The sequence below is a fragment of the Netta rufina genome, assembly GCF_964035555.1.
Source record: "Netta rufina genome assembly, chromosome: 3".
NCBI classification, from domain to species: domain Eukaryota; kingdom Metazoa; phylum Chordata; class Aves; order Anseriformes; family Anatidae; genus Netta; species Netta rufina.
The window spans coordinates 33,843,927-33,857,865 of NC_140125.1; the positions used below are offsets into that span (position 1 = coordinate 33,843,927).

The window sequence follows — 13,939 nt, forward strand, 5'->3', positions numbered from 1 at the left end:
AAGGAAACGTTAAAGAAGACCACAAACATTGTATGTAACCCATCCTGCACATTAATACCTTAGCAGTTGTTTTATATGTTCATCTATAAGCACTTTTTTCTTTAGATGTCTATTTTGCCATGTTTTGGGGCATTCGTTTTGGGTACCTAATTTTGCCCAGTTCTTGCCTGTGGTGCTGCATTTTTGTCACTCTCCTTTGTCGAGGAAATAGTGAATTTTTAGACCTAAGTTTGGTCTTGTCAAAAATGAGTTGTATGTGATAATATTTCTTGCAGCAAGCTTGACAGAACTGGATGGCACTTCCACACATTTGAGAACAAACGCCACCAAATCTTGTGCCACTCGGTTATAACAAATTTATTGCTCTTGAGCTGTATGGAGTGTATTTATCACTCTCTCTAGCTTTTTTTCTGTTTCTGTTTTCATGTCTTATTTGTCTCTGTCACTAGGCTTTGTCAGCCTTGTGCATTAACATATTTGAAGTTGAGGAATCAGTCAAGTGTTTTCAATTTTCTGCCTTCATAGGCGATGGGATCTAATGGGGATGGGAGGGGCTGAGGTTTTTTGCCAGAATTATTGTTGGAAATGATCCTAAGGAGATCATCTCAAGGTCAGGATCAATTACACATACCCTTTCAGAAGGAGATCAACCTGTTTTTGAGGTTCTTCTGCATTGGAGAGGTAACAGCCTATTCACAGAATTTCTTCTAATGCACAATGTCCTTGATGAATTCTTTTTTTTTGGTCTCTAGTCTGTATTATCTGTGCTGATTGGAGTCAGTTGTGCCGTCCTTAATTGACATGGCAAAGATCCCTACAAAGGGGAGTGGGGACCTCAAGCCATTTGTTTTCATCAGCTCAATACCTCAGTTGTTTTAAACTTCCCTCGGGGGCTTTGAAAGAAGAAAAAAAAAAAAAAAAAAAGTATTGCTCTCCCTTCCCAAAAGATCTTCTCAGGTCCACATGCTTCTTGACCCAGAAACAGCCACAGTAATCCTACAGATGTCTTTAAAGGAATTCTTCTTTTCTGTTTAATAACTGCGCTCTGTACATACTGTCTGTGCATGTACACACTAGGACGTTTGCACTTTGGAGCAGGAAGCTGAATCGGGTTCATCTTATGACTCACAAGAACCTCTTTTACAGAACTGCTGGCTAGCTGATTTTCCATTTTCCCATAATAATGCCTTTAATTATTCCTTGCCCGGCATGGTAGCTTTCACTCGTCTCTAGTCAATCACATTCTATTTTTTCGTGACCCAGGATGGAATTTTACAGCTGAAATGTCCAAGAATAGAGAAAATTCTGTTAGAGCGAGGCTTTGGGAAGCTTTCTTGGGGAAATCTTACAGGTGTTCCGAATTGGTATGTAGGAACCAACCCTTGTTTATTGGCTAGTTACCTGTGGTATGGCTTAGTGGTCTTAATGCCCTTGTCTTTGGGGTATTGGTTGATTGTGTGCTTGTGTTGTGATAGCTGTCGACATCTGTGTCACTGTTCCAAGTTCCTGCCAGGATGCAGGATACCTTCAGTGTATCAAACACTTCGCCAGATTGGCTTCGATTGCAGTGGCCTCATCTCTGACATGTCCTCTAACTTGTGCCAACGCTGCCTTCCTGGAACTGATCGCTGGTTTGATGGAAGGAAGCTTGGGATTCATTTGGATGGATTTCTGATTTTTACCTTCCATATGTGTAACTAACCCACCAGGTTCTTAAGTCTGAGCAAGTTACAGATTTTAAATACAGTTCAGAATTAAACTAGAGGCAGGCACTGACCTATTCTCCTTAATCACCAGTGATGGGACCCACAGGAATGGTGTCACGCTGAGGCAGGGGAAGTTTAGGCTGGACATGAGGAAAGAGGTTCCTCATTGAGAGTGTGATCACACCCTGGAACAGGCTTCCTAGGGAAGCAGTCACTGCACCGAGCCTGTCTGAATTTAAGAAGTGATTGGACTGTGCGCTTAGTCACATGGTCTAACATTTTGGGTAGACCTGTGTGGTGCCAGGAGTTGGACTCAATGATCCTTATGGGTCCCTTCCAACTCGGGATATTCTATGATTCTATGACTCTACCCATGTTTTTAATGCTCTACCTGCTATTTTCAGGAAATACAGTGATACTGTTTTCTAATTATTCTCCTTTATGATCACTGAGAAAGTCAGTGTGAGCTTTAATGTCTCCTTGCTGGTGCAACAGAAGCATTTGTCATCTCTGTCCAAAAGTGATACAAGCATTGAAGTCTTCAGGTAAACTACTAATTACGATGTTTGCTACTAGAATTAGAAAGTACCAGATGAGTGAGTCCTTTTCAGTCTGGTAGTACATACCACGAGCAAGTAAGAACTCAAATAAACAAGTAAGCAAATAAATAAATAAAGCAAGGATGACAAATCAGCATTGACTTTTGCACAGATTTTTTTTCCTGGCACTTGACTACAGGAGCTATGGTAACACTACAACAAATAAGCAGGCAACGTCAGAAGGTCATCCTGAGATGTTCTGTGAGAACAACCACCTCTTTTGTGACACAGAAGCAAAGCCACCCGCAGGGTTTTGGAAAGCTTGCACAGGCACTAATTAATTTATAGGCTAGTACAGTATCGCTGATGTTCATGATAAAGTTTTTTTACAGAAACGTGTTAAAACCAAGAAAAAGTGAGACATTTCAAGTTTAGCACAGAGATTTTGTTCGAAGAGTGGTGGAGTCTTCTAGGAATTCAGGGACTTGCTCTTCTTGTAGTGTGGCTAAAATCATAAGGCTTTTTTTTTGCTGTTGTTAATTAGCAGTACTTGCTACTATTACCAATTAGCAATTTATTGGCAGCTAATTCATTAGCTAATGATCAATTCCAGCATTATCAATTCCAAAATGATTGTTGGTTAAAACAAAACAAATCCAACCACCTACAGATTGAGTAGACCTTGGCATAACGTTCCCTTAGACAAGCCCACAACTTCCCCGTCTCCTGCTCTGAGCCATACAACTGGTAAATGCCCCGGTCAGTCTGAACTTCCATTTCACTCGGCTGTGCTAATTTCCAGGACAGGAGATTCTCGGGTTTTGATCACTGAGATCACGCAAATCATGGATCTTTGGGCAGTAAACAGAATGGGAAAGAACTGAGGTTTGGCTTACCACCAAACGGAGCTGAGTTTCCTAACATGTCCCTAATTCTCATTGTTTAAGAAAATTGCTGTGTGGTTGTGAGCTATATAATGTTAATTGCCATAATTGTGAGCAATATAATCTTAAGGAAGTTCACCCTAAGCATTATTTACTAGAACTATTCTTTTTTTTTCTCTGCTCTTGGCATCTACTGCTGACATACTGTTCTGCATCGGGGTGGGTGTGTGGAGGGCAGAAGAGTTAGTGTGGGATCTCTGTAAGAAAGGCCCGACAGCAAATGACTTAGGGGTTTAATAAAATAGCTGTTTTAAAGAGATAAAATGTAAAATATGGATAGTAAATATTATGTCCCTTCAGACACTGAGAACCCTGTTTCCGTGCAGTATCACTCTGACCCCCAGATAGATTTTCCCACAGCATGTAGCACCAATTCTGTCTGTTGGGCAGTTCCTACTTTTGGTGATTCAAGCTCTAATAGTCCTCTTTTTATTCAGTCTTGTTAAAACAGTAATGTTATTAAGGTGTTTTTAATGGGCCTTTCTTACTGAGATCCAGTAAAACCTTGCACCATCTCTCTTTGTGCCTTAATCTCTGTGTGTTTCACTTCCTCCTGCTCCCCCAGTGCAAAACATGGACCTGCTGATTATGCTTTTATTTTGGATTTTTATTACCTACATTATCTCAAGTTTGTTTGTTTGTTTCAGTTGACCTGGACAGTTTGACTAGCAGGGTTTTTCATAACGAGTCAGGTGCTGAAGGGCATTCTGCTATCAATTTTCAGAGGAAAAAAAAAACAACAAAACAAAACATAGAAGGCCTTCCAGGATTTCTTTTTTCTCTATATATATTCCAGTAATTGGGATTTTTGTGACTACTGAAACGGTTAAAAACACTTTTCCATGACCTTACTTTTTTTCTCAGTGATTTCTCTGTTTACCACCAGTGATATGCACAGATGAGTTCTGTCATTTATGATGGGCAACTTCATTGAATGATTTCGGGATTTCACCAAAAGATTTTGGCCACTGAATATTTTGGAATTGCCCTTCTGACTGTTGTACTGATCAGTGTTGTTATTCGAAGTCTGATAAAAGATATGAAGAGCCCTTTATTTAGGAGAGTTCAGCGGGAAAACGACTTGTTCAATTCTCAGATATCAAACTTGGAAAGGAAACGTATGCAATGTGTACAAACAAAGTATGAAGGCCTTAGCTGACGTGGTGGAACAGTTTCTGTTTAACTCATGGTTTGGGTTATGGAAAGTATCACAATCGTTATGATCGGGGTTTCTACTGGGACTTGTTTAGTTAATTGCCTTTTATCCCCCTCTTCCCTAATATTTTCTTTCCCTTTGTGACATTCACAGCTGAAGTTAGTATTTTGGTAGTTCACCCTGAAAAATGTCGTAGCAATAAAGCAAAATGAGTTTTCATGTTCCAGGTCCTGTATAATTATGACTGTAGTCATAATTGTGTAGCACTTTGTCTGGAAGCTTGTCTTATGAATCAAGTTTAACCATATGCCTGTCTAAATTTGCTTCTTTCATTGTCTGTGATGATTTTAGGTGGAGAACTTCATTTCCTTCAGATTGGAGGAACCTGTGATGACATAGATGAAGCTGATATACTCGTAGATGGATCCCTTTCCAAAAGTGTAGAACAGTCTTCAGAAGGCGCCAAGCCCTTATCTAACCCTTCCAGTCCAGGCATTACAGGTAAATTGTACATGTTTAAACATACCTAATTAGAATGCTTTTATTATTCTTGGAAGTTGCATGGTGAAGTGATTGTGAGTTATTTAATAGCATGTTGTTTTATACTTTGTTTTATTACCCTGCGGTTGAGTTCTGTAATTTTTATGTATATTTGCCAGTGCTTATATACAAGCGTAACATTTTAGCACTTCCCAATTCTCAAAAATTCTTTTGTGTAACTGATTGTTTTTCCAATCACTGCGTGTTATCATAAGCAGGGCAAACAAGGAAAAAAACAGGTAATTGTGCAGACACTGAACTTCCCTCACAATTTAAATAGGCTTGAACTGATTATTTGGAACAAAAATCATATGTTCATCATCTAAAGTTGTCTTAGTTTCTTGCAGACGACGTCCAGCTCTACTTAAGAAAACTTTGCAAAGTTTATTTGATAAGTATTTTTGCACACAATGTTAATGGTGTCTATACTAAGCAAAGTTAATGGTGTCTATACTTGAAGTAGTGCAGTTGTTGTTGTGAAATAAACTTAAGGTATTAACTCTTGGATTTCTGTTTCTCATACTTGATTTAGGTTGAGCCTTGCTCAAAATCTGCTGTCATTTACATGTCAGTTTGCTTCCTGGAAAGCTGTTTGCCCTTGGACTGAAAGAAACAATTGTTTCTAATTGTCCAAATTCCATTTTTAGCTTAAACATGATATTTAGGTCTTTACTGCAGTTCTTGTTCACCAGTTCTGCCATCTGCTTGCTTTTGTAGTATCCTGGCCCACTTGGGTAAACCAAGTGCTTTGGTGAGAGGTAATGTTCATTTAAGTAGTCACATAAAAAGGTTGAAAAACAGGAGGGTCTTCTCCTGCTTGTAGGAGAAAATGGTGTGTGTGCAGGTTATGTGAGCTCCTGTGGGGCCCTCATATCTTTTCTCAGTCCACATGAAGTATGCTTCATTGTAAATAATTTGGCACTAAGACTTAACAAATCTAATTTTGTTGGTTAAGCCCGAGGAAGGTTTGAGTCATATTGAGGTTTCTGAAGTATAGTCTAGATGTTTTGGTGGTGGTTGTTTGGGGGAACTGTTGATGAGAGAACTGTAAAACTGTTGTGTTTTTCATTTTGATTTAACCTGCAGCTGTTGTTGATAGAGACACATTATTTCAGTTGGGTTGGAGTTTGGAGGTTTTGGTCATGTCTGTTGGGACAGTCGTAGGGCTATGCAGGAAACCGATGACTCTTAAATTAGAAAAAAAATGAATCTGTGAAGTATGAAGGCAAAGTAATGGTAGAATGTAATTTATTCTTGCGGCCATGACTGTCAGAGAAACGATGTTTATTTTTTTTGTGGGTGACGTGGGTTTTAACCTACTGCAGGTGCAGAGGACAGAGAAGCTGGGAGGGACTGAGTGGCAATACAGGGATGGTTCTGGATAATGAATGGCATCTTCACTGTCACCAGCCTACTTGCTGTCTGTCTCCCCACAATCCTACTTGCACCCGGCCCTATGATGCGTTGTTCTGGGCTCTGTTTGTAAGGTTCCTGATTTTACTTAGCAAGCAGGAAGGAAATCAAAAGGGAAGGAAAAGTTGATTTTCAGTATAAGATTACCTCTACGCAGCAGTACAGCAGTTGCTGTCTTCTGCTCTGCACTATGGCTTTGAGGACTGAATTTCTCTTGCTGCTACTCTTTCTCCAAAGGAGCCATTCCTGAAGTTTGAAAACTGCTCAGTAATAAACTGCTGTACATACGTGAGGGAAGGAAGGCTGTGGCTTTCTTCTGCACCTTTCTTCTGGTAATGGCAAATAAAGCAGCAAACGCTTCACAGAGAATGTGAATATTCAGGACATAAATCTGCTTTATTAGGTACATTCCCTTTACAATAGCTTATCAACAGATTTAAGTGACTTCCACTCAGAGGGTAATTTTGACCAACCTGATGAATCAAAATGATGATAATTACCATTTAAATTCTGCCAGTAATGTGATGGCAAAATTATTTATTTATTTTTTAACTCTCCTCCATGCAGTCTGCAGTATAGACCGTGCTGAAATATGACCTAATGCAACAGATTTACTTATGCGTGGACTTCTAAACAGTTACACATTTAAATTGCCCACAAGTTGCAGGTCTTCCTTTAAGCACTAATATAATTCAGGGAGGGTAGTGTTGCTTGGTCTTGGTCTGTGCTTGTTCCCAATGAGATGCTGGAAACAGCAGCGGTCAGACAAATCGAGTACTCTTCTGCTGTGCTCTCAGGCGGAGCTCCTAGAAGCTGTGCGAAGTTGGATAATCATTGGAAGCCAGCCCCCAAATGAGGGGCTAGGCAGGGGGTTGAACCTAAAAGATTGAAGAGTTCTTAGAGCTACTTGGGTTAACAATATTTGTGCCCATAATACTTGAGTCTTAATTTGTGTGTGAGTGATTGCTAGGACTGTGCAAACATCCTGTGAAGTAATGAAGCTGTCAGAGTGATAGGGATCATCCTCAGGCGTTGCCCCTAGCATCCATCACATCAGCGTTGCTTCTCTTTTAATCCAGGTATGTCAAGAAGAAATGTTTTTGTCCATTTCTGTGCATGTTTTTCAGACAGACATAGCTCAACAGAAGGCTTTTTCTTCTGGGGAACCGAACTCCTAGGCTGATCTGACTGAGCATAAAGCCTTAACCTATGTCCCATGTCACAGTTGGTGGCAGACAGCATCAGGCGGTTTTTATGAAATCACTTTGGTGTTCTCTGAAACTGTAGCTGTGGTCAGGATAGAACCCCCAGTGACAAGCACAAGCTTTTGTCTGTCTATTGTACATATTATATCGAGTATTTTGTTCATATGTTTGTTTTGCCACTGTAGGCACTCTGGAACGGTTGCATTTACAGTTTGGCTGCATTTTAAAGGGTATTGTTGTAGAAGGAAATGTGTTAACACTACCAGGTCTACCAGGTCATGCATCTTGATTGCAATTTCCTTTTAAGGGAAGGGGTGTTTTTGTGGTAAAGTAATGTAAAATATGTCTTATTTTTTTTTTTTTTTAGAAGCAACTTGGAACCAGTTTGAAACACCTTTTCTATTTTGCTACTAGTACTTCAACTTACTGTAACTCATTATTACAGTACAATAAAAATCATGTAATTTTGCGAAAGAAGATAATTTTCCAGTGCTGTCAAGCATACTTAAGTCTTTAATTTTTCAGCTTCAGGGCCTGATGTATATGGTTGCTCTGAATCTGTAACAGTTTCTTTTGTAGGAAGGGCAGCAAATTAGCAAAAAAGCCAATCTATTGAAATACTGAACTGATACACAGTTTGAGCTATGATCTCAGTTCTTGTTGCAATATCACACAGTTAATAAGGTTCATATTTGGCAGTAAAAGATAAATAAAACGAAAGTGTTCTCTGTATTATTAAAATTAAATTTCTGCAGCATTTTTAATCTTTTTAGCATTTTCGCGCCTCATAGACTAAAAAGCAGAAGTTACAGCTTCTGCAGTATGAGTGAATTTTCTGCCTGACCCTGGGTCTCTCATCTTGAGCTTCTTCACTTTTCTGGAAGAATTGTGCGTGTTTTCTCCTCTCAAGCTAGAGGATGTGATCTTGTTACTGATTTCACTCATGCTTGCTTTGCAAGATAGTGTCTAGGTTCAGACTCTGCACTGAGAGTGTGGTATTTCTTTTGGTGCTGAGTTTTCCTTTACAACTAAAAGTTGTTGTGTTTTTTTTCTGAAACGTATTTTTAAGAGAAAATGCTCAGAATCTAAGAAAATGGTCATTATGCATATCTTATTTTCCCTAATGTTTTCAATGCTTTTGTTGGAGGAAACCTGATTATTTGTAGAACTCTAGATTATTATCCAGTGAACCTGTTTCCTCAGGGCAAGACTTGAATATGAAGACAAGATACTTGTTTAGGAACAGTGTCTTTTCAGTGCATTATATAAAGCATGCTTGTTTTTCCTTTATTCCTCTTTTAAGCTAAACTGAGAGCTTCCAAAGCATTCTACTGATCTACCATAAAATAAGTCTGCATTGATAGGCAGGTGCCAAAGCAATGTTTTAAACAACAGTGATAAAAATATTTTGACTGCATAGTAATTCCATGTGGATGTTTTCATGGAATGTATTTATTTTTTTCTCTGAGTCCATAAGGGTATAAAAATGTTTTAATCAGCTTTATATCATCAAAGTATAGCTGTCTAACTTTGTTGGGATGCTTCTGGTTGAATCTCAGACAGCTTGCTCAGAGATCTCAGTACTTAGAAAACTTACTCCAAATTAGTTAGCTTCAAAGGATACTGGCTTCAGCTTCAGGGCTAGCACTTTTTTTAATTTTTGTGTCACACAGACATTAATTTTACTTACAGCAGTTTGGTTATATTTCAAACTGTTTATAGGATGTTCTGGGAAATAAATACATCTGTATAACAAGTATATACGTTCTGTAATTATTCAGGAGTTGATCTTTTGGTGGACCAGCCGTTTTCCCTTGAAACACTGACATCCCTGGTAGAACTGACCCGTTTTGAGACCTTGACACCACGATTTTCAGCCACTGTCCCTCCCTGTTGGGTAGAAGTCCAGCAAGAGCAGCAGCAAAGGAGGCATCCTCAGCACTTGCACCAGCAGCACCATGGAGATGCAGCTCAGCATACTCGAACTTGGAAGCTACAGACAGACAGGTAAATAGGGTAATGGTACAAAAAAGAATCGTGTGTATTGCTTAACTAGCATGTGTAGCTGGTGTAATCACAAATTTCATGTGATTTAATTGATTTTTAATAGTGTGCAAGTTTAAGAGTGCGTGTTTTCAAAGATAGCCATCCTTATTTCGTAGTTTGCAAGGAAGCTCTGCATGCCGTAGTTGCTGTAATGGACTTTGAAACAAATTGAAAAATCACATTTTGAAATCGTTTATTTTTATACACCAAAGTTGTATTTCCTTATATAATTAGACAAGCATATTTGCCAGAATTAGGTATTCTTGTTCTATAAAAAGTCTGATTCGCTCTTATGTATACGCAAATTCTTAGCAATTTTTTAGTCAGAAAATGCAAGCTCTAGGTGCCAGTATGAATGTAGTCGTTGTCCTAAACCACATTGTGTTGCATTTTATCTTAAAATGTGAAAATAGAGTGTGGATTTATATCTGCTCTTGTCAAGTAAAATGTTTATATGTGAGACGTTTACTTGAGCCAATATAGTGCCTTTGCTGTGCTAAAATGTAGGCAATATTTCCACTGATATGAATTGTGCTGACACAGCACGTGTGTGAACGTGGAACTCTTCTGGGATTTTAGAGGCTGGAACAGCAGTCTCCTTGAGGAGTTGGTTAAAACCTAGCTTAGCTAGTTTTGTATGTGTGTTGTGTTTGTTTTTTTTTTCCTTTAAAATACTTGGAAAGACAAAGTCTAAATATGAGTTATATAGTGTGTTTTTGAAGAGAAGTGAGTAATAATGTACTACAAGGTGTTTTGGGTTAAGCTGTTACACATCCATCCCACTGATGTCTAAGTTTTAGATATTAATGCAGAATCTAAATGCTCATTGGATGGAAACAAAAGCCCAAAGACACTAGGGGAGCTAGAGTTCATTGGGGAAGGGAAAGAAAGGTGTGAAATAAGTGAAAGCTAGCATGCATTAATGAGACGTTTCAGATGGGTAAACAGGCCTGGAAGGTAAGGGTTGCAGGCATTACAGGGCTGACACCTAACATAAACTGAACTTGCTTTAACTTAAATATTCATAAACTATGGTTAAAAACTTGCAGTACGTTATAGGTTTTGAAAGCTGTCTTTATCTTGTGATTTTGCTTTGCGTGAGTGAAATACTCTGTGCCAAGTGGAAAGGAGGCCCTTCCATGCAAAACAACTTCCAGTTACAACTATTGATTATTGTGTCCAGCAACGGTTGAAAAACTAAAAATCTACCGAAGTGAATTAAAATATGATTTGTTGAATTAGAAGAAAAGAATTACTTCTGATGCAAAGTAAAATAGGAATGTAAAGAGGTAAAGTTGAAAATTTTGTTTTAGTAATGGAGAACTTCAGCAGCTGCCGAATGACACATTTAGAAGATGATCAAATTACAGCCCCTTTGTAGGATAAAATATAGGTTCTTAAGGTTGAGAGCAAAGTTAGTTTTTAATTAAAAGATATCTGGGAAGAAACTTTGTGATTTCAGGGTTTGTTGACTTAATATGAGGCTTCTTTTATCTTTTCTTTGAGTGTCTTATGCTGATTCTTATCAAGATGCGGGATTACAGGTTTAGATGGATGAGTAATGCAACTTGATAAGGTAATTCTTTTGCTTCCCAAATAGCTAGAGGTAATTCTTTTGCTTCCCAAGTAGCTAGAAGGAAATAAAGCTATAAATGTGTTTCAGGGAAGGTCATTATGTTACACTTTTTCATTCCTACTTTGTTACTTTTAAAAGGCTATGTAACAAAGAAAAACTGAAAAAGCAGAATCTGTTTTACCATATGAATTATCATCTAAACATCAGTGTTTCCTATTCAGTGAAAATTTTAACTTGAATGTTAAATTGGGTGAATTATTTTTCAAAAATACATGAATTCCTAGGGTTTTTTGCTAAAACAGTGACATCTGAGTGTCCTTTTTTTTGGTCTCGATTTTTTTTGAAATGTGGGAAATATGTCTGTGTAGAAGATACTCTGAAAGTAAGTGAAGGAAGGAAGAGTTAGCTATTCACGTGGTTTCCAGTGGTCATTGCCTGGAAATGGATGTGCAGCATAAAGTGGAGTTGTAGTGGAAGATCAAACATTGATGAGATGTTTTAGAAAAGGTATGAAGAGGGGTGTTGGAAAACATGTCATAGTTAGTTGTAAGAGTGATGGTGCATTTGCATTTAGAACATAGTCTTGATTATGTGTTCTTCTTTAAAAAAGATACTGTAAAGTTAGGAGGGTTCCAAAGGTGAGAAAAGTTGTTAAAGTAACTCAGGCTATCAGAGAAAAATTACATTTGGAGTGCACGTACTGAAACATTGAGAAAATAATGAGGAAGTACATGACTTTTTTGTCTTCTTTGAAAATTTGCACACAAATGTAAGGATGTGCTTAACAGAGAGATGGGGAATTCAGAAACTGGTTAAAAGGGAGAGTTTTTTTATTCATGACATTAGATTGTTCATTGCCACAGGTATGAGAAGATCTCTTTGCTATTGGATATTAATGTGAGACCTACATGGAGGGTCATTATTCCCTTTGTGCCTTTTGAGAGATACTTAAAACTTCCTTTAGGGCATCTGCTACTGAATTCTCTCAAAAATATTTCTAGGGTAAGCAAATTGCCGTTCTAATTTGGTATGGCAGCGTGCATCTTCCAACACACTGAGTACAACAGACAACTGAGACCAAGTGATTTGTATTCATTTCTCTACTTGTACCACAGGTTTGTTTTGAACTGGATGAACAGAATATTACTTGGTAGTTCAGAAGGCTTTTGAGTGTTCCTTTGAATGTCTCATTCACTCCATGTTTTACACGACCCCATAGGAATATCAAAACACATTAAAAAAACAAAAAACAAAACCTGCCTGTTTTGTAGTGGGCTAAGTATCTTAAAGGACAGAGGAAAGGTATGAATGATTCGGATGTGGTCTTAGTGTTAATGCTTGCTTTTCCCTGGAGTTGTAGGATGATATTTGTTATTTCGCATATCTGAGTTTGTACCATAGCTGAAAATTCTCGACTGTTGCTTCTTAAATCAAAGCCACAAGCTGTATACTGTCTGTTTTTGGCCAGCCCCCAAAATAAATAATTTCTGATACTGCTGCTTCTAGGAAGCTGGCATGCAATTTCAGAAGTCCTGTTGCTGGTTTTCTGTGTGATCAGCAGTAAATTACTAGAGGTGTACAACAGTGTGGTTTGTACCATGTTTGTCTGAATTGCAAATGCTGTTTATGCTTCTTGGCTTCTGGTTTCCTCTTGGTCTAGAAGTTTTCTGCCATAGCATAAATAGTGCTGCCTTTCTGCCCGCTTACTAGTTTGCCAGCCCTGCTTTTCTGAGACAGGCTGCTGTTTGCTGCCATTGCAATGAAGCCCCTGAATTCTCTCTTCGTTGTCAGAGGTCTCAGTGCATCTGGCATTGCTGAGGTGGAAAGAATGCTAGAGAAGGCAAATGGTTAACTTCCAAAAAAGTCAGTGAAGGGAGAATGAAACCATTCGCAGATTTGGTGGTTAATTCTAAATTTCCACAATATGCAAAATGAGTTTGAAGGAATAATCTTGTTTACTTCAGCAGAAAAAAAAATAAATAAAAAATATTGCTTCTCCAGTGTCTTAGAGTTTTTTCCTAAGCCTCTTCTGATCATAAATCATAGAACAGCTTGGGCTGGAAGGGACCTTGAAGACCATCTAGTCCAATCAACCTGCCGTGGGCAGGGACACCTCCAACTAGAGCAGGTTACCAGGGTGTAGATCCATGTTATGAACACCTTTGTTATCTGAAAGGCAATACCTCTGTTATATCTTCAGTTATTTTTAAAAATACATTTTATGATCCCATTTTAATGTTACTAGAAATGAAAGCATTGAAATTGTAGTCCCTTTGTATCACGTAGAAATTACTTCAGCAATATACTCTGCTGTTTTGTTGTAACACTTCTTTTTAACTCCTCTTCTTTGTTCGGTGGCATAAAATTAAGTAGATGTGGTTTAATAAGATTAAATAATTATGAGAATCTCAATTGTGACCTGTGGTATAATAGAAAGTGTTAGTAATTCATATATTTATATGCAAGTAGGCAGACAGTAGGAACATGCAAGTGTATGAGAAGTATTACACCTTGCTTTTTAAAGATAAAGCTTACAATTTCTTAAATGGATGTGTTCTGTAAAGTCATTTCCAGCCACTGGAGGAACTGGGCAAATGGTCTGTTTGTAAACCGGAGGAGTTAAAACTAAGCTTTTTATGTGTACCTGGAATCTGTTATAAGTGTGTTATACTTGGTAAGAAGCACTTCTCATGCTGTATAAATTATCAGATGTATTTAAAAAATAAAAATTGTTGTTGTTTTTTTTTTTTTGAAAGTAGTATTTTGAGCATTCTAGATGTAGCTGTTGTAATACTGAAAAGTGACCATGTTTAA

The 13,939-nt window shown here is 38.1% G+C and overlaps 1 protein-coding gene across 6 annotated transcripts in view; it reads left to right on the top strand.

Annotated features, from left to right (window-relative positions):
* The window catches only part of BIRC6 (baculoviral IAP repeat containing 6), a 176,039-nt gene that overhangs the window by 30,831 nt on the left and 131,269 nt on the right, over positions 1 to 13,939 (top strand). For all 6 annotated transcript variants that reach the window (XM_084283516.1, XM_084283518.1, XM_084283517.1 and 3 more), the window contains 2 exons: positions 4,697 to 4,846; positions 9,285 to 9,510. In XM_084283516.1, the coding sequence (XP_084139642.1) occupies positions 4,697 to 4,846; positions 9,285 to 9,510 (376 nt within the window). The remainder of the gene's footprint in view (positions 1 to 4,696; positions 4,847 to 9,284; positions 9,511 to 13,939) is intronic.